Consider the following 22,890-nt stretch of genomic DNA (forward strand, 5'->3'; position numbering starts at 1 on the left):
GTGTGTTTGTTCATGTAACTTTAAGCAATCTGGCAGACAGAAGAGAACCCAACCATCCTGTTACTGCTCTTGTTCTATTTAAAGAAACTTACACCGAGAGCTGGTTGGCTAAAGATGCCCCAGGTCGAGAAGTCTGAGGAGCCTTGATGTTTAGGAAAATGTTTGTCAGGTATTTCTGCCTGCTGAGGTCTGTGTCATAACGTGAGGAATGTTGAGTGTGCGCTGGCTTTGCCTGCATGTGCGTGCGTGTGTACTCCTACTTCCATGGAAATCCAACACGCCCACAAACAGTCTCGTCGGAGGATTTGAATGCTGAATGACAGTGTTGGACTGAAATAAAAACCAGCAAGGCAGAGTGGAGATAACCAGACGGATGGACAGATGAATGAACAAACAGTCATTGGAGAAATGAAGCTGTGACAGGATGAACGGTGAGTGACGACTTTAAAGATACAACTGACTACCAGGGAGAGGCTGAGAGAAAACAACCGTTCAGGTTTAAAGCAAACTCCCCACCTGTGAAATTAATTTTAAGCTCCCAGAGAAGATTAAATTCTCAAAATTCAATAATGGTACTAAACATTTAGTCTTCTGGTTCTTCTTCTCTGGTGGAGAGTGTTTGCTGAGCGGTTGTTCCAGTTGATCAGCTTTAAAAATAACCTTGGATAACCCCTGGATTCAGGGGAAACCTGTTTTTGCTGTGTTGTATTTTATGCATTTTGTCGCCAACTTTGGTGAATTATTGTTTAGATGAAGTGAAGAGTGTTCCTGCATGGAGCACTGAGGAATTCATCAAATGCTCAAATAAAAATGAATATTTAAAGAAAAAGTGATCTTCTAGGGGTTTAGAATCATAAAAAGCAGAAGGTGCATTTAACGACTTCTTGTACTTTTTTCAGTAGCCTATTTACTGACTAACTTAAACAGAGTAAGAATTATAGACAAATAATCAGTGAGGAGGCCAGAGGACACGGCCGTCAGGCCATGCAGCACACCAGTGTTTGTTTAGGTTGGGAGAAATATGTGGGAATTTCACTTAAACATTCTTCACAGATGAGGAGGATGGATGTTGAAGAGATGTTGAGAGTTTTACAGGAGCAGAGTAGTAGATGTTTATTTTTATACAATAGAAGAAAACACGTTGATTTAAACTAAAACATCCACATTTTGGGAAACTATTTTCACTCTCTTGCCGAGAGTTAGACATTCAGTCGACGTATGAGGCTTTCATTTCTTCCTGTTAAACGTGTTTTTTTGAGGGTGGAAGGCGGACGGTGTGCAGATTGTAAAGTTCTTTGAGGCAAAGTTGCATTTGTGATATTGGGCTTAATGAATCAAATTGACTCGACTCAAAATGACAAAGGAGGTCTATTTTAAATGTCTATTTTAGTCTTTGCAGTAGGGGTGGGGTGCGTTTTACATATCTGTGCGCGGGAGCCCATTGTCTTAGGTCCACCCATGGTCTGAGATAGCAACAACTGAGTGCCTTTGTACAAACAAGTGTAACACACTTGACAAAAACAACAAGAAGGGACGAGCTGCTCTAACAAAATCACAGCCACCCTGAGTAAGACTTCACTGGATGTAGAAGTAGTTGGTAATCCTGGATTGGAGAGCTGGACTTTTTGACCCAAAGTCTTGATCTCATGGACAAAGCTCTAATTGGCTCAGATGTTCCTCCATCCATGGAAACAGTCGTCAACGAGCTGAACACCAGACCTGTTTAAATCAATGAAAAGTGTGGATGAAGATTCAGAAATCCTCGAAACGTGCAAGTAGACCCTTTTCCACATGCTGTAAAAATGACGCTTAAGTGTTCGAGTGGTGATAGATGACTTTATTAATTCTGGAGGGAAATTTAATTGTCACAGGAGCCAGAAATGTAAAATTACAAAAGACAACATAAATAAATGCAAATATTCAAACATTCATTATAGTCAGATGTTAAGTAAAATGTGTGCAAAGAACAAATTATTATTCTAAAAAGTAATAATGACATAGCAGTCCAGGGATATTCGTGTGTTCAGATGTGAGCAAGTGTTCCAGTCGGTGGAAGAAACACTTTTTCTTGCAGCCATAAAGTCTCAGTGACAGACGCATATAATCACAAACTGTTGAAGCAAACACATAACACTCTGTCCATCACTTGCTCTCACTTTATTAACTTGTTAAGGGATGGACAGTGTGCTGGAGGCTTTGTCTGCTTCCCACTAAAGTAAAACTTGTAATATCTCTACGGAAATACTACTGTTACAAGTAAAAATTAAACTAAAATTATATTCAAAAGTAGCAGTATGGATGTATTCTCAACAAAATATACCTTCAATTTCAAGTATTATTTAATTATTATAATTAGTGCACATGCATTTTACTATAAAGCACATTTGAGACATCTTTAATGTATTCATTTATTTTGTAGCCGGTCACTGTAACACATATAACAATGTGTTGTTGTGTAAGCATGTGCTGTTTAATAAAATGTCATAAACATCAGTTGAAATCCATATGAACACAGGAGGTCTTTGTATTTCATGCCTAACTGTAGGTCATTTTACTTTTTTTAAACAAATGATTAACAAGTTCATTACAGCAGCAACCTTCCCAGGGTAAACATTACCTCCAGGAAACACTTTGAACTGTGAACTATTGGTTACCCTCCTCTTTACAGTACTACATGTGATCTTATATTAGAATACATGAAGTGCATCATATCTCCAGTAATTTACATTTTGTTAGATAAGCAGGCAGTTAAACCGGCAACAGACTTCAGATTTACATACCGAGAACAAAAGTGGTTTGTGTTTTTCAGCAGGTCACCGTCTTGTGTTTGTATAATGAAAGCAGCTCTGTTTAAAACCGGCTGACAGGTTTGGCCTGGTTTACATACCACACACACACACACACACACACACACACACACACACACACTTTCTCACTCTCATGTTTCCATCACTTCACAGGTCGTCACATTAGGTTCTTGAGAATAAAAAGGGGAACTATTATGCTTTTCATCACCTTCACCGTCTACATGCCTTAACCATTATCCTAAACTTGACCTACTTCTACCTCTAAAATCAAGTCTTAACACTCAAGCAGCCCTTTAAACTTGTGGGTTCCAGCATTTTGGTCCCCACAAAGCTGGTCGGACCCTATGAATATAGCAAAAAATGCCCCCACACACGCAAACACCCACCAGCTTCTTGCTTGTTTGTGTTTGGTCTGAAGCGTGTTTACTTTCGGTAGGAGATCTCGGCTTTGTTTACTGAAAAGTAATGCCTGTGTCAGCCTGCAGAGTCAGCCTGTGTGTTTAACTGTACCCAGGTGTATTAGAGTCAAATATAGAGGAGCTGTTAATTGTTTTTAAGGCACTACATGGACTGGCTCCTTTTTATATTTCGGATCTCTGAACGTTTTATCACTCTTCCAGACCCCTCAGATCATCTAATCAATCCCTTTCAGCCATCTTGTATGAAAACAGGGTGATCGTGCCTTCTCCGTGGAAGCCTGGAATAAACTTCTCTTCATTATCAGATCGCCCCACACCACAGAAACCTTTAAGTCTCATCTTAAAACGCATTTTTTTATTCTTTGGCGATTAAGTTTGTTTAGGGACACCTGTGTTTATATGTAACTGTCTAGTTTTTCTATCTTTTTGTTGTGTGTTATAAATTGATTGGCCTATTTATAGTTAAAACCAACTACATGTATTTTTACAGGTTACACTTTATTTGGATAGTTTATTGAGTATTTGTAACATTTAAACAGCTTATTAGTTGTTTTTTGTTTTGTTTTGTTTATTACTTATCGTATAATTGCCCGCGACCTTGTACGCTGGTTAAGTGATGGATGGATCATATAACTGTGTTCAGCACTTTGGTCAACTCTGGTTGATTTTAAATGTGCTTTATAAATAAAATGGACTTGATTTGACTTGACTAGAGCTGGAACCAGTGCTTGAAGTGTACTAACTGATGTGCAGCCTAACAGCAATTCTACATTTTGTTTTTTGGCGTACCGTACCGGCCCTTCTCACAAGCTTCCTGTACTCTTTTCTGCCCTCTCCACAGGTGTTGACAGAGTAGGGAGAAATTTGGGTGCTTTTTTATCTAAGCGTGTGCATAAAATTGCTGATCAATGTCACTTTTGTCATTTGTGAACCGACCAATCACAGCCTGGAAGGGGCGGAGAATTTAAAAAGCGGTCACGTGCTACGGCAAACGTATAAAATGTTGAATTTGTTCTGCATGAATGGTTATGATTATTGATAAGTTAGTCTAGCATTTTTCTTGCACAAGGATTTAAAGAATTAAAACAACCCACAGAAATGAAACTGTTGTTACTGGAATCAATGTTTTAGTAGTGGAAAGATTTATAGTTAGTCATATTATCTAAAATTATAATGAATACACTAACATTTGCCATTATCAAACATTAATATCAGAAAATGGTTTTATTTGTGGAACTGTTGAATTGTTGAATCTCAACTAATAAGCTGTTTAAATGTTACAAATACTCAATAAACTATCCAAACAAAGTGTAACCTGTAAAAATACATATAGTTGGGTTTTTTTAGCTGACGCTTTTATTCAGAGACTTACAATTGCTATATATGTCAGAGGTCGCACACCTCTGGGGCAACTAGGGGTTAAGTATCTTGCTTAGGAACACATCGGTCCCGCACTGTGGATTTGAACCCGGGTGTATCACAACAAAGGCATGTGTCTTATCCTCTGCTCCATCACCACCACCCACAATACAGTAATATTATATGGACCCCTATAAGGACATTGGTAAAAAAATAAATCTGGTGCTCTTGAGATACTATCTGCTGTGTACCAGAAAGTCTCTGGAGAAACTGATACTATCTGGTGTGCTTGAGATACAATGTGGTATGCACATCGTCCATCCCCTTAGGGCTGCAAATATTGTACATTGTACACAGTGTTGTACAACAGTAAACTTTTTATTTAATGTTATAATAATATTAATAATATAAAGTTATTGTTTTAACACATATACTGGTACATACATTGGTGGAAAAGAAACTCATTGTACTTAAATACAACATTGAGTATTTTCATTTTATGCAACTTTATACTTTTTGTGCATTACAACACAGGGAAAATGTATACTTTTACCACACAACACTTATTCTACAGCTGTATTTATTAGTTACTTTACAGATTAAGATTTTACATAAAAAACGTAAGTTTACTTAATGATTGTTGAAGATTAAACTAGAAGTTTCAAACCCTTTAAAAAATAGTAGTTGTTTTCTGTATTTCTGCATAAATGTGACCTAAATGTGATCAAGGCCCTTTTAGTCTAAAGTACAGAGATTTCATGTAATTTGCTCCTACTTACAAACTATAAAAGTATAAAGACAAGTAATGAAATTTCTTAAAGCTAAGAATCACTCTTGCAGTTATTTATGACAGTTCGAGAGGTCTCTCAGGTGATTAACAGTTGCCAGTAGGGGTTTGTGATGGCACTGAGGAGACGAGCGCAAATCTTTCAGGAGAGGACGACTGTTTTTGAATTGTTTGATGTGCACAGTTAATCAAACGGTATTGTTTGGACAGAGTAGGTCTAATTTTTTTTCAGTCAGTTGCTGAGAGATGTCATCTTGCCACTGATTTTGCACTGCAATGCGTTTTTTACTGAATTGAAGGTGGTAATGACGCTTCATTTCCTTGCCAGGGTAGTTAGCGTTTCAATCTATGGGATGACATTCAGATATTATTTATATCCTGAAGACTGGAATAATTACTTTCTCTTTTTAGCGTTGTGGTAGATTTGCTAAATATTTACTTAATTTATTGCTGTACTGAAAGTTTTCATATTAGAGTTGATGGATGAGGAACTGTGTTTTTTTTAGTTGTGTTTTAAATTAACTCAATTTATGCTTACATGTTTACTGGGGTTGTTGGAATATCCTCTTGTTAGAGGTTTAATCCTTTGCTCTAAGTCATATTCCAGTTCTTGCTGCAGTTTTTTCATGTACGACGAATACGATATGATTTTACCTCTCATTACTGCTTTGCTTATTTCCAACAATGTGAAATTTCTGAAAAAATTGTTTTGATCAGTGAATAGAAATGAGTATATTTCCCATCGCATGATCAAGATCCCTTAGCACCAGTTTGTAAAGCACTGGGGGATCCCCTTAGCATCAAAGTTCAATGCACTGGGGGAAGCCCTGTAGTGTAATCAGAAACTGGACTTTTGCCCAGGAGACTGGTGTTCGTTTCAACAACAACAAAATAAAAGTCTACATTGATTGTTTTTAGTGAAGTTACTTAGGTTACGTAAGTTTTGTATGTAGTTATGTAACGTTACTTACAGTTTCATTTGACAACATTGAAGAAATGACACTTTGCTAAAGTAGTGTGTGTACATCACACAGCCGTTAATGTCTAAACTGCTGGTAACAAAAGTGAGTAAAGCCCTATGTGGTGGCAACCAATCACCTTCTCTGCAGAGCGAATGATGCGCTGCAGTCTGCCCTTGTCCCTGGCAGTGGCAGCAGCGTACCAGATGGTGATGGAGGAGGTGAGGACGAACTCAATGATGGCGCAGTAGAATCATTGTCTTTGGCAGGCTGAACTTCTTCACCTGCCGCAGGAAGTCCATCCTCTGCTGGGCCTTCTTGGTGAGGGAGGTGATGTTCACAGTGGAGACTGTGGAGTCACACAGGATGATGGGGGAGGGTGGGGCTGGGCTCTTTCAAAAGTCCACAAGCATCTCCACTGTCTTCAGAGCGTTGAGCTCCAGACTGTTCTGGCTGCACCAGGTCACCAGATGGTCAATGTCCCACCTGTAGGCGGACTCATCCCCCCCAGAGATGAGCCCAATGAGGGTGGTGATATCCGCAAAGGAGGTTGACAGACTGGTGACTGGAGGTGCAGCTGTTGGTGTACAGGGAGAAGAGCACAGCCCTGAGGTGAACTGGTGCTGATGGTCCTGGAATCAGAGACATGTTTTCCCATCTTCACGTGCTGCTTCCTGTCCGTCAGGAAGTCTGTGATCCACCTGCAGGTGGAGTCAGGCACGTTCAGCTAGGAGAGCTTGTCTTGCAGCAGAGCTGGGAAGATGGTATTGAAAGCAGAGCTGAAATCCACAAACAGGATCCTGGCGTAGGTTCCTGGTGAGTCCAGTCCAGGACAGGGATGATGGTGGAGGCTTTGAAGAAGGATGGCACATGGCATGTGTTAAAAATGTCTGTGAACCCCGGAGACAGCTGATTAGCACAGTGCTTCAGGGTGGATGGGGAGACTTTGGAGGTTTCTGCCTCCTGAACAGTCTGTTGACATCCCTCTCTGCGATAGTAAGAAAGGAGGAGGAAGTAGAGCTGTCTTTCAAAGCGACAGTAAAACTGGTTCAACTCGTTGGCATGGCGGGAGTCGTTCAAGGTGTGGGGGGCTCTAGGTTTGTAGCTGGTGATTTGTCTTAAGCCTCTCCAGACAGAAGCAGAGACATTTCTTGAGAACTGGTGTTGTACTCTCTCTGAGTACAGCTGTTTAGCATCTCGCAGCGCCTTGCTAAACCTGTACTTTGACTCCTTAAACCTGGCCTCGTCTCCACTCTTAGACGGCTCTTCCTTTTCCAAACGTGCGTGTTGATATACAGCTATCCTCAGAAGCTGATGTACGACGTCACAGCCTGACGTAAGATGTTGTAAGGGGGAACTTCCAGGCTTTAGTGTAGGCATTTTACTTCCCCTTGTAGCGATACAAGATAAATTAAGTCCCCCACTTCCCTCCTGGCTCCTGTTATCTCACCTCTTCCACTCAAGGTGGGGTAAGGTTTTGTCAAATTCAGTAAACATCTTCTCAGGGTTCGCAAACTGTCCATTCTGCGTGTGTGCTGAAAAAAATCAGGCACAGCTGTTGCTCCGTTTTCTATGGAAATAAATACACTGTTGGCCTTTCTTAAAAGAACATCAGCACATTGGTCCCAGGAGAGTTTGTGATCTATAAGAAGACCAGGACACTTACATACATCACCACCTCGATCTCTTCTCTCCTCTTATTTTAGAATGGGTGGTGTAGCATCATGTCTACAAATATAAACTCAGTTCTTTGGCTTTAGATGTGTTCGGATTCAAATGTCAGGCTTCTCACCAGTCGACAAAGTCATTTAGAACTGGACGATGTTCGACTTCATTCTGGTCCAACAGGCTGACCAAGGCGGTATCATCTGCAAACATAATTATATGGTGTACAGGGAATCTGCTACAACAACAGTCTGTGTATAAAATATATCGCAAAAGGGACAGTTTTACTGTAGTAACCTATAAATCTACTAATAAGTATCTACTTTCATAGTTTTTGTCACTGTTAATTCAAACACGGACACAGTTCAGTTCTATGGAATCCTTCAATGATAAAGTCAAAGTGCGTACAGGCTTACAGAGAATGTGAAGGCAGGCAAGGGTGAAACCGGTTAAGCAGCCAAAACATCAAACAAATCCTAAAGGGAGCTGGTAAGACACAAAAGCCAAGAAGTCCAAAGTCCAGGAGATGGTCCAAAAAACACATACCACTGGTATCCCGCTGGGACACTTGACAAAGAGAAGAAGAGGATCTGGCACAGACTGAGGAGAACAGACTAACTCAATACACAAGTGAGGAGAGGATAACAAGACACAAAAGGAAGGACACTACAAAATAAAACAAACAAAAACCCAAAACCATGACAGTATCAGTTATATGGGTTGATAAAAGTTTCTATACGCTCATGTTCAGTTTTTACTATGCACTTACTCAAAGCTGTTAAGCTCTATGGTGATAAACATCTTCTCAGGACCAGCTGTCCGTTCTGCGTGTGTGCTGAAAAAAATTAGGTACAGCTGTTGCTCCATTTTCAAGGGAAATAAATACACTGATGGTCCATCTTAAAAGGGCATCAGCACATTGGTCCCAGGAGAGTTTGTGATCTATAAGAAGGCCAAGATACTTACTTACATACATCGTCACCTCTTTGTCGTCTCCTCTGATCTTAGAGTGGGTGGTGTAGCATCACGTCCATAAATATAAACTCAGTTCTTTGGTCTTAGATGTGTTCAGATTCAAATGTCAAGCTTCACAAAGTCATTAAGAACTGGGCCATGTTGACTTCATCCTGGTCCAATAGGCTGACCACAGCGGTATCATCTGCAGTATCTGGAATAAGACACATGCCTTTGGTGTGGGAAACCCGAGTTCAATTCCCCACTGTGACACATCTACCAATGTGTCTCGAGCAAAACACTTAACCCCTAGTTGCTCCAGAGGCGTGCGACCTCTGACATATATGGCAATTGTAAGCTTGTAATTGTATCGCTTCAGCTAAATGAAATAATTGAATAAATGTTATGAGCAGCAGCAGGTGCTTTGCAGCATATCTTCTCAGGCAACAGACCCACCTTGCCTTTTGTGAAGGTTGTATCCAGCCATTATTGTGACTTATAGTGACATATTTGTGTCAATAAACTCTGTGCATTTACATGTATTCAGAGCAAATAATGTGTATTGTGATGTATTTTGTAGGACACCTGCCAACCAATCAAAGTGGCGGCAGCAACAACACCTCCGAGTTGGTGAAGTGTTTCCATAACGATGATGCGTTCAAGTACCGCGCCTACACCTTCACCTACCTGCTGCTGTTTCCTGTGGCGTTTCTCTGCAACATTGGAGCGCTGGCCGTCTTTTTCCTGCAGCGCAGCCGCAGGTAACATGTCTCTAAATCTTTGTGAGGTTCCTTCACTGACTTCATTTTCAACCTTCAACATCATCTCTGGGTTTCACCAGCTGTGTGTGTAAGTTCTCTCCTAAGTTTGGTCGTAAAGTCGACACTGGAGGCTTAGTAACAACTAGTTAGTTTGTAACTAAATCAGCTACTAAAATTGGTTGTATCACCCTTTTTTCAGATCTATTTCACTTTGTTGTGTTTTTCTTGTTTTCAGTGAAGTAGAAAGGCACAAAGCAAAAAATAAACTCAAATAATAAAGCATGGGCAATTGAAGCAAAATAAAATGTGGGTGGGTCCTTCCCCAGAAATTTTTTTTACTGGTGTAGATACCAGTTACTGTTACCCTTTAATTTAATTAATTGCTTTTACAACCTAAAACAGTTACCACATACCTAGCAGGGTTTCCCAATTAACACAGCAACAAAAGTCAGGGTGTGGTGGTTAATTTCTTGGGAAAGACTGACAACAGCTTCTTCCACCTATCCTTCGACTAGCATGCTTTCCAATTTGTTCTACTGCATTTCCTGTGTAGCGAGGAGGTCTCTGGATTTCCGGCTTCTGGATGGTCTCAATGCCCAGCTCAGTGAGAGGTTGCTTCTCTTGGAGCACTGCCTGAACTTCTAGCCATGGTCCTCAGAGAGCTTTCAAAGCATCAGAGAGATCTCATTGTTGAAAGACATACTGTAAGTCAGGAGACGGGTACAAAAGAATTTCCATGGAACACAGTGAAGACAGTCATCATCAAGTGGAGAAAACATGGCACAACTGTGACTTTACCAAGAACTGGACGTCCCTCCAAAATGGATGAAAAGACGAAAAGGAAACAGTCAGGGAGGCTTCCAAGAGGCTTACAGCAACATTAAAGGAACTGCAGGAATTTCAGGGAGGTGCTGGCTGTGTGGTACATGTGACAACTATCTCCCGTATTCTTCATATGAATGGGGTAGGGTGGCGAGACGGAAGTTTGCAAAAACAAACATCAAGTCCCCCAAAAGCATGTGGGAAAATGTGAAGAGGAAGTTCACCTTTCAGCACGACAACGACCCAAAGCACACATCCAAATCCACAGAAGCATGGCTTCACCAGAAGAAGATTAATGTTTTGGAATGGCCCAGCCAGAGCGAAGACCTGAATCCAATTGAACATCTGTGGGGTGATCTGAAGAGGGCTGTGCACCGGCGATGTCCTCGCAATGTGACAGATTTGTAGCGCTTTTGCAAAGAAGAGTGGGCAAATATTGCCACATCAAGATGTGCCATGCTAATAGACTCCTACCCAAAAAGACTGACTGCTGTAATAAAGTCAAAAGGTGCTTCAACAAATTATTAATCTAAGGGTTTGCACACTTATGCAACCAGGTTATTTGAGGTTTTTTATTTTTCTAGTGTTTTTCTATTGAATTGTTCACATAATAGGTCACATTAAAGGTGGGAAAAGTTCTGACATGATTTATCTTTGTCTCATTATTTTACATCATAAGAACCTGGCATTTTAACAGGGCTGTGTAGACTTTTTCTATCCACTGTAATTTTTCCTAACAATGACGTTCCGCCATGAGATTGAAAATCTCATTTTTAATTTCAGCGCTGGTGTAATTGTTGGTGGGCGTTAAGCACATCGTCATCCTCTGTTCTCAGTTGCAGAAGTTGCTTTACATTCCCTTCATCAGTACCATGGAGAGCTAGACTTTGGTGGGCAAGAAATCATATTGACTTTCTTATTTTGAACATTATGATCCAGCCTCTCCCTCTACTCCTTCACTGTGTGTAGCCGTGTATCATTGCTTCTTTTTTCTTTGAGGTATGTTCTTATCACCACTTTATGACCTTGACACAGCTGGTAAATTTGTCGTTGGCTTTTTTCCAATTTTGAAACCAGTTGAGACAAAAGCTGGATCCATGTTTTTTGTTGTAGTGCTGTTCTGTCGTTAGAAGGGTTGCATGCAATGAAAGCAAAAAAATGCCTTTGGCACTGGGAGAATAATGAAGCCAAGGCTTTTCCTTGAACCTCTTCTCCTGAAACCTTCGTGTCTTATGTGGAAGTTGCTGGTTTGCAATGACTGTTGGGTCAGGCTGGTTCATCTTGTTAAACATGGGTTGTTAAACATCTTGGCTCTCACTCCCTTCTCTACCTTATCTTGTGCCTTCTTCCTTTCCTTTCTCTGACTCTGGCTCCTGACTTATTTTGCTGGTGTGTGTCTCTCTCTCTCTCTATATATATATATTTATTTATTTATTGGCATTGAGAGGCTGCAGTATTTGTTTGCAGTTTGTCTGATTCTTGACTTCTTCTGTGAGGTTATTGTTCCAAAACCTTTAAAACGACATGACTCAGCCTTTGAACAAGGGGCGAGCACTTTATTAATTGAGCTTACTAGCCCCCCTTGTAGATCCTTTCCAATTTTAGTAATATATCAAGTAATGTAACTAATTACTTTTGATACCAAGTGATATGTAAATAAATATTACTACTTTTTAAAGGTGTAATAAGCAGAGATTCTCACAAGTCTTTGAGCTAGAGTCTCTTATGGTTATTACGAATGTTGTATCTGCTGCTGCGTTCAATCCAGGCTGCTTATAAAACTGCAGAGCTATGAGGAATACTGTAACTGTAACCTGCTTTTCATTTACAGAGTACAACCATGTAATGTGCATTGCAATTAATGACAGCTTAACTACTGAAAGTCAACACACCCTGCAGACTCTCAAACCAGTGTAACGTTATAACTAAATAAAACTGTAACGTTAAATGATCAACAATAAACCTGTAACCTGTTTGCAGGTTATTAATTAAAGTGATGGCAGCCAGCGGGACGTAAATGATTACGTTATTAAGTGAACAAACGCTCATTCATCTTTTCATAATGAACGACAGTCAGAGTTAACCTCAGGTAGATCGTAGCTGAAGCAAGAAGCAAGCTAACGTTAGATGGCCAATTGCTGAGCTAAACATGTTTACTAACCGCAGGTTACTAACCTATTTTGCTTTCAGTGCTTTGTTTGGGTCTTGTTGTTTGAAGTTTTAAAGCCAAAGTTTATGATGAATGGCTCAGCAGCTGCCGGTGTTTGTTGTCCTCTCATCTGTGGCCGCACGCAACAGATACTACGTGTTACGTAGGCAGGTTATAGGTAATGCAGGGAGGGGAATAACAGCAAGCTCATCAGACGTAAAAATAAACATTGTTCACGATTCCTGCACCTCGAGTCCGAGTCGAGTCTGAAGTCTGTGGAGGACGAGTCTCACGACTGAAGTCACTATGTGTGCGACTTAAGTCAAACTCGCGTCCCCACCTCTGGTAATAAGTAAAAAGTAACTTATAAGGTCTTAATAGTTTTGAACCACCTTCCCTGTCATACTTGGATCGGACCAGGAACATCTCTACTTTCCAAACAAATACAATTCACCTGACATCAAACGCAGACAGTCGAGTTGGCAGGATGATTTCAGTGGAGTGTAATGATTTGCTCACAGGCAGGTACAGGCAGGCAGGCTGAAGTGGAAGCAGCCATCTGAGTTGCTACAGATTATTCCTTCGAGCCACGGCAAGGGAGTCTCAAAAAAGCCACTCACAAATCTCACAGTGAAGTTCACAAGTGACACAGGCTTGTAACAACATCCAAATATGTTTTTCAAGACTTTTCATTGCCTTCTGAAATCTGTTTAAACATATGCTCGATGTTACAGTCACTGTCGTTGCCGTCCAGAATAGCAGAGAACATCCTGGTGAAGGGGTGTATTAAACCTGGGGGGGGGGTGGCTTTCCGACCACTCTGCTTATGATTTGCTGGCAGAGGAGAACGGGGGATGGTTGTAACACGGGGCTATTCTAACACATCCATTGTCTCCAATCACCTGATTCACTCTGCACAAGCTCAGTTTATTCCTTTTTCCACATGGGAAAAAGTAGCACCCTGAGTGCATGTAATGTTTAATTGTTTTATTATTATGTTCAGACATTAGTGTAAGACCTGTAGGCTTCTCTGAGGGCCCGTGAGGCCTCCAGGAGAGCCACATGTCTGTCACCACTGTGATGGTGCAAGACAAACATAAACAAACACACACACACACACACTAATATTCAGTTACTGCACATCTGCACACACAGACCATTTATGTTAAAAAATAATGATGAAAAAAAAGCTTTCAATATCATTTTCCTTATTGCATAATGTTACATTTCACCACCATGTTACAGCTAACACAGACTATGGGGTGGACTGTAACGTTTGACTCCTTGTGTTTGAGGCTAGATGTATTTGCAGAGATGACAGTTACACCATTTAATAGCAGACACATGTAACTAGTTTGTATTTTGAACACTGTCTTAAAAGAGCTCCGAGTTACAGACAGAAATGTCAAAAATGTTACAACCATCTTCGGTCTCTCCTACTCGTTGCCTCTGTTGGTTAAGGGTAGAGAGTTCGGGTGGGTAAAGGTGAGCCAGTCAGAGGCAGAGTAGGAAGGGGGGTGAGGGGCAGCACAAAAAACAATGACGCAGAGACAAACTGTAGCAAAACGGTGCACATTGAACGGTTCAGATTGAACGTGCCCCAGGTGTGTGGACGGGTGGGGCAGCCAGGTGACGGGGAAAGAAGGGAAAGTCCGAGGGCATCTGGTGGGTGGATGGAAAATGGCAAAGGAGGAGAGTGGGAAATTAGTAAAGTGGCTGGAGAGGATGAACAGAGACACTGCTCACTGTTGCTTATTTTGTGACCCTTCGTGGTATTTGCTTACCACAGTGCATACAAATCAGGCACACAGGGATGTGAACACGGAGCTTCCTTATGTTCTATGCAAACATCACATTATACCACGATTGACAGTGGGACTCGTCAGCAGCACAGGTGTGTGAGTGCCTGAAATATCGATAAACAATGATCCGTTTGCTGAAATGAAAAAGAAAGTAAGGATCTCCAGTCCAGGATGGTGCCGTCAAAAACACCCACATGGACACCACAAAGCTGCGAGTGAGATATCTGTGGAGCTACAACAAAAACCGGCTGCAGCCTGTAGCTTTCATTCAATGATGTGACCGGACGCTGCTTTGGCTTTTAAACAAAAACACCTTTTTGTCTATTTCAGTGAGGTGCAGGTGAACCTTCCACGCTGACGCCCTCTCTCAAAGTGAGCACAGAAGTAGAGTTAATAACTACTATTACTATTAATAACTTAATAACTGGATCATAAAACCCGGTCTCAGAACAGAAATAACAGTGACCCTAAGTAACCAATCATGTGCAAGGACATGTTGTCAAGGGGTGCTGAGTGCAGAGGCAGGAAAACTAGGCGGTTGGACCCAGACACTGACAAGCAAGATTCAGTTCTTGTGATTTATTAAATAAACTAAACAGGCTTATGTGATCAGAAGTCCAAACAAAGGTTGTAGTCCAGACTTAATCCAAGAGTGAGCAGAGTAATCCAAGAAAAACAAGGACACTCAACGTACAACGAGGACGCAACAAAGACTGAACAGAACTGGGGGCTTAAATACTGACACAGGGCAACATTAGCTCAGTCTGCTGGGACTTGGCTTGGAAATCGATGGGTCGCCAGATTGAGTCCAGCACAAACACAATGCCGATGGTGTGCCTCGGGGATCAAAAAAGTATTTCTGATTCTGAGAAACACACACGTTAGGGCAATAAGGACTGGAACAGATGCAAAATAAAACACAAACCAGGACATGACCAAAAACAGAAACTACAGAACCCAAACCAGCCTTAGCCGAGAATTAAACAGGAGCTAATGACACACGAACCGTGACACATGTTTGTTAATAGTTGCAGGTGCAGGTTTCTGTGTTTACGGACATGTACTTCATAATTAACTATTTTATTAAGAGATAAAGTAACTGCACACAATCTGCTGTAAATATTTACATTGGAACCTCTAAAAGCTCATCTGATCAAACCTTTAACCTTTAATAGCAATATAAACATAAAACCCAGAATGTTTTCCTACATGTGTTTGGCCTCTCACTGGGAATACTGATTAGATAACGACAATGAAAGATGAATCCAGGTTGTAAACCTGCATGTAGCATTGATATATGTTGGAAATATTGACGTCTATATAGTCAACATCCTATTCAAATAAAGGCTACAATCTACAAAGCTACATTTTGTCCAGTTTGATCAGACGGCTAACTGGACGTCTTATCTGTCCTGTGCTGTTATCAGCTGCTCCAACAAATAACATAAAATAAAAAACACAAACCCCTTCTTCAGATCTTATAATCTCCTTTTAATCCTCATGTTTCAATTGCAATATGTGTATTTCTGATTTCTACAATGCAAACATCTGTGCTTTCTCTGTCAGTGTAAATGGATTCAGTTTCACTCTTGACGCCGCAGAAAGAGGCAGCACAGCGCATTAAGATGCTGCTGGAGACGTCTATAATATAAGCAATCGGGGCCTTGATCAATCATTACAGATACCCTTAATACCTTCACAACATGTAAACATCAGGATGCTTTATGTGGATTTCCCTTCAGGTAGAAAAGCTTTAATCTGTCCTACAACACTTTCCCCAGATCACAGCAGCACCTAGAGGCCGTTAAAGGAAATGCAGCTCAATACACTTTTTATAACTAAAGCAATATTATGAAGCTGCAGTACTGGAGGCTGCCGTTTCAGGACCCCCGCAATCCTGGGACCCTAGTTCTAGGACCGTAATTCTTTTTTGCGACAGCGCCATCTAGTGGAGTGGTGGTGGTAATGCACAGCAACATGAAGGAGGTTAACCCTGCCTGCTAGCACGTCGGCCGTGAGGCGCAGCTGTAGGGTTAGCCGGTCGACATGCATATAATCAATAACTTAGGTTTAGGCACACACTCGGTGTGGTTGTGGTAAGGGTAATTGGCTGCGGGGGGCTGTCAAGAGTAACATAGCAAGCTAGCTAGTTAGCTAGCCAGTCAGCTGACAGTATCAAAGTAAACAAGGGTCCTAGAAATGCAGTCCTAGGATTGCGGTCCAGCTACATGCTACTCAACTAAAGATCCTTTCAAGTTCTCAGATAAAACATGGCCGCTCTGACTCTCTTTTCATGTTTCCCGTCCAGAAACTCCGCCTCCTGTGTGGTCATGATGAACCTCGCCTTATCAGACGGCAGCTTCTCTCTCACCCTCCCACTGCGATTGGCGTATTACTTCAGGGGTGGGGTGTGGGACTTCCCTGATTGGCTGTGCCGACTGTTCGTCTACGGCTTCTACGTCAACCTGTACACGAGGTAACTAACACACACACACACACACACACACATATGATGATGAAAAGATAAAATCACTGACTTGACACTCTTCCTCTCTCAGTATCCTCTTCCTCACTCTGCTGAGCGTGCTCCGTTGGCTCGCCGTGTCCCGGCCCCTGCGTCACCGCGTTCTAGCCACGCCCACTCGGATCTTGTTTGTGTGTTTGGGTGTCTGGGTGTTTGTGGGCTTGGCCTCCGCCCCCTTCCTGTCCAATGGGGTGACAAACAGGTGAGGTCGACATTAGTAGACATTATTTTATCTTTTAAAGGTTTTCATTGTTTATATCTTTTAAAAGGCTCTGTCAAACTGAGTCGCTGCTGTTGCTACTATCACTTTTATCTCTTATTTTATTTTTAAAATGATATCTTTTTAATTCCATTTACTTACTTTTATTTCATATTATTATTTTATTTGTAAAATACTTTAATATATCTAAATTGGATATAATAATAATACAGTTAGTTTCCTTTTTGTAAACATGACCTTTTTATCTTTGTAGCTTTTTTCATTTAAAGAATTTAATTATACATTTTACTTACGGACTTACGAACTTAACGTCGTAAAAAAACAGCCAAGAGCACCGATGACCCAAGCGGTATCGATCGTCTTGGCAACGACCCCGCAGAGGTTAAATAGCTCCTTGCCGTTCAGTCAGAAATGAAGAAGCCTCTTGGATGAAGGAGAAACATCTTTGAATATCTTTAAACAAGTCCATTTTAACTTTCCTTGGTTAACTTTGTAATTTATGTGACTTTAAAAACATTATAAATACATCAAGTACTGGAGTCTTTCTAAATGTATTCAATTATTTTAACTTTTTATTAAAATCATCTTGCATAGATGTTTTTTTCCCCCGCTTTTTGTTTTAGTCTTCAAAACCATCTTCATGATGAAGACAAAGCAGTTAAAGCAGTTTGGAGTGTTTCCTTCCAGGCAGCCGCTGGTTTCATTGATGCGTTCTGTTAACATTGGAAAGGTTGTTAAGCTCTCTGTGTGGAAACGGTCCTGCTTGCTCTGGGCGTGAAGATCCTGCTGCTTTGAACACGATAAGATGACTGAAACAGAACAAATAGAATAATTACTTTTACTGGAGTACATTTTAATGGTCTGAAGAGCTAAAAAGAAAGGCCGCGTAAACGTGGAGCCTGTTCGAATGTGTTTCATTAAACAGCAGTGTTTCATATTTGTGATCATCCTGCGGTTTAATGTCAGACGGAGGTTCGTGTGTATTCAAAGTGTCATTTTCTGTGTATTTATTGTGATGGATGTCAGCTGCTGCAGCCCTCACTGTAAATACAGAGTCAAACCCACAAGTGCTGCAGCAGAGGGCTGTCATGAGAGATTAATAATGATCTTAAGAAACTTCCTTTGTTTTTCAGATAACTAACATCATTTTAAAAAGTGAAGTTACCACGTGTCTCCGAACAGCCCATTCTCATTCACAGAGTGTCAAATAGCTACGTTTTGAAACGTTATGGTACCAACGCACATGGCAGGCTTTCCCTTCATAGTTCAACACACTGGGGGAAGGTATTAAAGTATTAATGTACTAGAAGTATTACTGCTATAAATAACAGAAAAGTCCATATAAGAAGGTGTTCGAGGTGGTCAGTGTTGTAATGTATTGCTTTTTGCTGTAACGCAGTAATATAACGCATTATTAAAAGAAAATCTGTAACATTATACAATCTCAGTAACGCGTTACAACACACTTTAACACAAAATTAAGTGGTGTTTTGTTTTCTTAATAATTCACCAACACAGAGAAACATTTCGACACCAGAAAAACAAATCCATGAGTAAAAGAGTAACGTTATTTGCTGTTGCGGGAATCCGTCGGTCGACATTGTAGGCAGGGTGCAGGGTGAGCTCGGCTCCTCTTAACAAGACAGTTGCTCCCCTGATGGATCATGTGTAAATAGATTTCTGTAGCCCAGGTGTTTGTGCTTTAACGATTTACTTTCATGATCAGAGAGGCTGACGTCAGTGTCGGGAGATCCAAATAATCAACGATGTAAAGGCTCATTTATACTCCTGCGTATGGTCTACGTGCGTACCTACGCCATAGGCTACGCACGTAGCCATGGGTTTATACTTGAGCGTAGGTGTCGCTGTTATTCTGCGATTACACCCCCAAACACTAGTCGGCAGTAGCGCTGCAGCGTCCACCGTGTTGACTTTTGCCAGCCGAGCAGGCTAATGTCCGGTTTAGCGCTCCGCTAACGTAAATGGGGGTAAAATTGTATAAGTGCAGCTGGTGTAGCCTTTTCAAATGTTACCGACCGAATGGATCACATTCTGATAGCGAAACGAGTCATTTCGCTCGGGTTGCGACAGTCAAATATGTTGATTCACCGTGTTACAGCCGCCGTTTTGGCTGCTAGTATAAGTTACTTCAAAGCGCTGGATACTTCCGGTCGGCTCGGAGGCATTGCGAGGCTACCCAGCCGACCAATCACAGAGCTTACGGTCCGCGTCGACTCGACGTGTAGTTACATTTTTGAGGAGGTGCATGTCAGGAGCCGGCGTGGCCTCTGCGTAGCCCTGTAGCGTACTCCGTCGATTCGACGCACAAGTATAAATTACCCTTCATGCTGCTGTACCGCGTGCGTAAATGCGCACAGCGTCTTTTTTCATGCTATTTTAAATTAAATTTGGGGACCCCTCTCTTTTCATCTGGTGCCACCATCATAATCTGAACCCAGTCCCGTGTCTCTGTCTAGTGGGTTAAGTGTCTCGTCACAGCGCTAGTATTGAACATTGATTTGTAAGTGGTGGTTCATTTATTTGCTTGTTTTTCTGTTTTCCCTTTTAGGGCGGGGTTTCCTCGTTGCTTTGAGCCATCTAACCCCTCCTCTTGGGGGCGTCTCCTGGTCCTAAACTACGTGGCGCTGACTTTTGGCTTCCTCCTGCCTTTCCTAACGATCATTATTTGCTACAGCAAACTCGTCAAACGCCTGAGAGCCCGCTCCAACCTCCACGGCAGCAGTCTGTCCAGAAGCCATCGTTGTCGCAACAAACAACGCTCCGTGTACCTGGTCACCATGGTGACGGCGACCTTCCTGCTCTGCTTCCTGCCATATCACGTGATTCGATCTCTGCACCTGCACGCCGTGTGTAACAGTTGGAAGTGTGACGTCATTGTGGCGCTGCAGCGTGCAGTGGTGGTGACGCTGTGTCTGGCGGCGTCCAACAGCGTGGTGAACCCACTGCTGTATTACTACTCCACCAGGAAGTTCAGAGACAACATGAGGGACGCTCAATCCTCTCTGTCCAGCAAGGGGGAGTCCTTCAAGTCGGGACTGGCTATGATAAGGAGAAGAAGCACCGCCTGAGAGACCTGAGTCAGCTCTGCTGTCAAAAAACTTCCTCCTTACTTTATAAAATCTTCTGCTTCATGTCAATGAAAACACCACAAAGAGGGTATTTAAATCGGTGGGGCAGCACTTTTATATTATTTATTTTAGTGAAAATAAATATTTATAGCATTCTTCTACAAGTAAAGGAATTACTTTTCCTACTTTCAATAGAAGAAAATAAAGTGAAGCACAAAACTGAAATCTCTGGCAGCTCTGCAGACTGTGGTCATTCAGGAGCGTCCAAGAGTCTGTGAGGAGGTTCATGTGTTGTTGAGAAGGGAACGGATGTCACTGGGCAGGATAGTGGAGTCAATGGAGTCCATACTCTTTTCTTTAAACAACCTCCTTCACGTCACTTATTACGAAGTTCCTAATGTTCAGTTTTTGCTTCACAGCTTTAGTTTCAAACTTTCGGAGCTGTTAATAAAACTAGAGGTTCATCATGGAGGCCATTGTAGGTGTCATTGAGGGGGGTCCAAGAGTCTGTGAGGAGGTTCGTGTAGGATAGTGGAGTCACTGAGGAGGGTCCAAGTTTCAGTGAGAAGGGTCCATATATGGTTTGGGAGGATCCAGGTATTAAGGGGAGTCCATGGGATGCTGAGGAGTACAGAAGCTGTTAAGCAGGCCCGGCAGTTGTTGAGGAGGGTTCAGGTGTCTCAATGAGGTCAAGGGGTTATTGAAGAGTCCGGGTGTTGTTGAGGAGTCTGAACATCATTGAAGAGGGTTCTAGGGTAAACTGAGGAGTCATGGTGTCATTGAGGAATCAAGGGTCAAGATGTTGCAGCCTTATTTGAAAATGTAGTCAATGTTTTTGCCAACTCGTGACAAGTGTGGTTTTATACGAGCGGTAAGACAAATATTATGTGACTGGAGAAATGTGATTCAGGATGAGTCATCCAAACTTGTTTAACAGGAATATGGAAAGAGGAAGTTTCTATAAATACTCATAAAAAACAATTAACACAGAGAATGGGGAAAATACATTTTATAAATTTCATTTCCCTGTGTAGTCTACAACTCTTTTAGTGTGTCTGAAGTTCATGTAACAGCGCCCTCTGCAGGTTTTGCACTAAAGATTGACCTGCCTGATTTTCTTTGATACGAGTGACTGAAGGTACACTGTAAGCCTGGTGATATTCAATATATTTCTTCTTGTTCAGACTCAAACCAGCTCACAGAGCTCTGTCGTTGTTTCAGGAAGCTACTGAGCATTTTTTTTAAAGTTAAGCTATATAGTTAAAACTAACAAGGTGTCTTTAAGGAGTATGTGAGATTTGTGTGTGTTTGTATGTAAATGGTTGTTTTATCACATGATAAACGTATGATGTGTTTTCCAGTGAAGGATATTGTTTACATGTTTCTTTGTTTTTTTGAATAATCCTAATAAGTTTCAGTCACGTAGACCGGAAAAATCTTCTAATAAATGTCACACAGGAAACATCTCCTCTCTTCTCTCCATTCACACTGAATAATGTTGTTTACATTTACAGAAATGAAAACATTCAGCGGTTACTGGGTCATTTTCTCTAGAAGATGTCAAATCCTGAGGAGGGTCTCTTGAGGAGGAGAAAGTTTATAAAGCCATGGGAGCTTTCCAGTTAACCTCTCCCACTGCATGATGCATCTCAACTGTCAAATGTGTACAAATATCTCAGCAATGGTTTAAAAGAAAAACACCTGATGACTCAAGTACTGTTCTTTATCCTGCATAGAACAAAATGGTTGTATTTTGAAAATGAGTCATCAGACTGCTCCGCCAAGAAAGTAGTCTAAACTGAAGTAGTCCATGTCCATGGGGTCCGCAGCTGTCCGTGTATGCGTCCGATTTAAAGAATATTTGAGGCTTAAGGAGGGTGGTGGGGTGGATGGATGTGTGGAGGTGGTAATGTTGAATGCTTGTCATAAAATGCAAGATAAAATGTTCCTTTATGTGTTGAGAAAATCCTCTAAGCTTAATAAACTATATAAAGCCCTTGGATCAGCTGGAAAATGCATCGTGACAAAACTGAAAACACAGCAGTGACTTTTTGAGCAACACAGTCTCACTGTTTTTCTCTTTGTTTTTTATTTATTTGTAAGGACACATTAATCGACATTACTGTAGATGTGCCAGTGTTTTAACTTTCTACTGCAGTGCTTCAGCAAGATGTTCAGAAACCTTTAAAATTATAAAAATGTACAGAACAAAACCATAAAGACAGCAACAAAACACAAATTCTCAAAACAGAACATGAGCCATGCGGAGCAAGTGGAAACAGTAAAACATCAGTACGATAATACAGTGACAACAAACTCCCTTTAGACTCTGAGAGCTGTTGTGGAAATTGTATATTGCTGGTGAGCGATTAAGTTCATTCATTCAACCAACAAGAAGCAACAACACACAACCTACTTTTGTTTCTTTAATATATATATATATATTATGTTTATCTGACTAAAAAGATGCATTAAGGGTTGATAAAATGGTAATATACATGTGACACATAACAGCACTGTAGAAGAACTCGTCAGACTGCTAATAAATACTAGAAGATACTCCATATATACCC

General features: G+C 41.2%; 1 protein-coding gene across 2 annotated transcripts; it reads left to right on the forward strand.

Annotated features, from left to right (window-relative positions):
* Positions 1 to 232: 232 nt before the first annotated feature.
* cysltr3 (cysteinyl leukotriene receptor 3) lies at positions 233 to 22,319 on the forward strand. 2 transcript variants are annotated; one of them, XR_005445917.1, is made up of 6 exons: positions 233 to 431; positions 9,531 to 9,711; positions 16,793 to 16,960; positions 17,043 to 17,210; positions 19,798 to 20,834; positions 20,887 to 22,319. XR_005445917.1 is itself a non-coding variant. In XM_038730532.1 (5 exons), the coding sequence occupies exons 1-5, from the start codon at positions 425 to 427 to the stop codon at positions 20,315 to 20,317; spliced, it is 1,044 nt and encodes a 347-aa protein (XP_038586460.1). In that variant the 5' UTR covers positions 233 to 424; the 3' UTR covers positions 20,318 to 22,319. The 2 variants fall into 2 exon arrangements, 1 of the variants encoding a protein (XP_038586460.1); XM_038730532.1 differs by having other exon boundaries at positions 19,798 to 22,319.
* Positions 22,320 to 22,890: the final 571 nt, after the last annotated feature.

The sequence above is a fragment of the Micropterus salmoides genome, unplaced genomic scaffold (genome assembly GCF_014851395.1).
Source record: "Micropterus salmoides isolate LMB-PRFRI ecotype aquatic unplaced genomic scaffold, ASM1485139v1 Ms_hic_scaffold_2, whole genome shotgun sequence".
Lineage (NCBI taxonomy): Eukaryota > Metazoa > Chordata > Actinopteri > Centrarchiformes > Centrarchidae > Micropterus > Micropterus salmoides.

Coding starts and splice junctions, on each gene's coding strand:
- cysltr3 (XM_038730532.1), top strand. Junction 9,712..16,792: donor TTCCTGCAGCGCAGCCGCAG/GTAACATGTCTC, acceptor TTTCCCGTCCAG/AAACTCCGCCTCCTGTGTGG. Junction 17,211..19,797: donor TCCAATGGGGTGACAAACAG/GTGAGGTCGACA, acceptor TTTCCCTTTTAG/GGCGGGGTTTCCTCGTTGCT.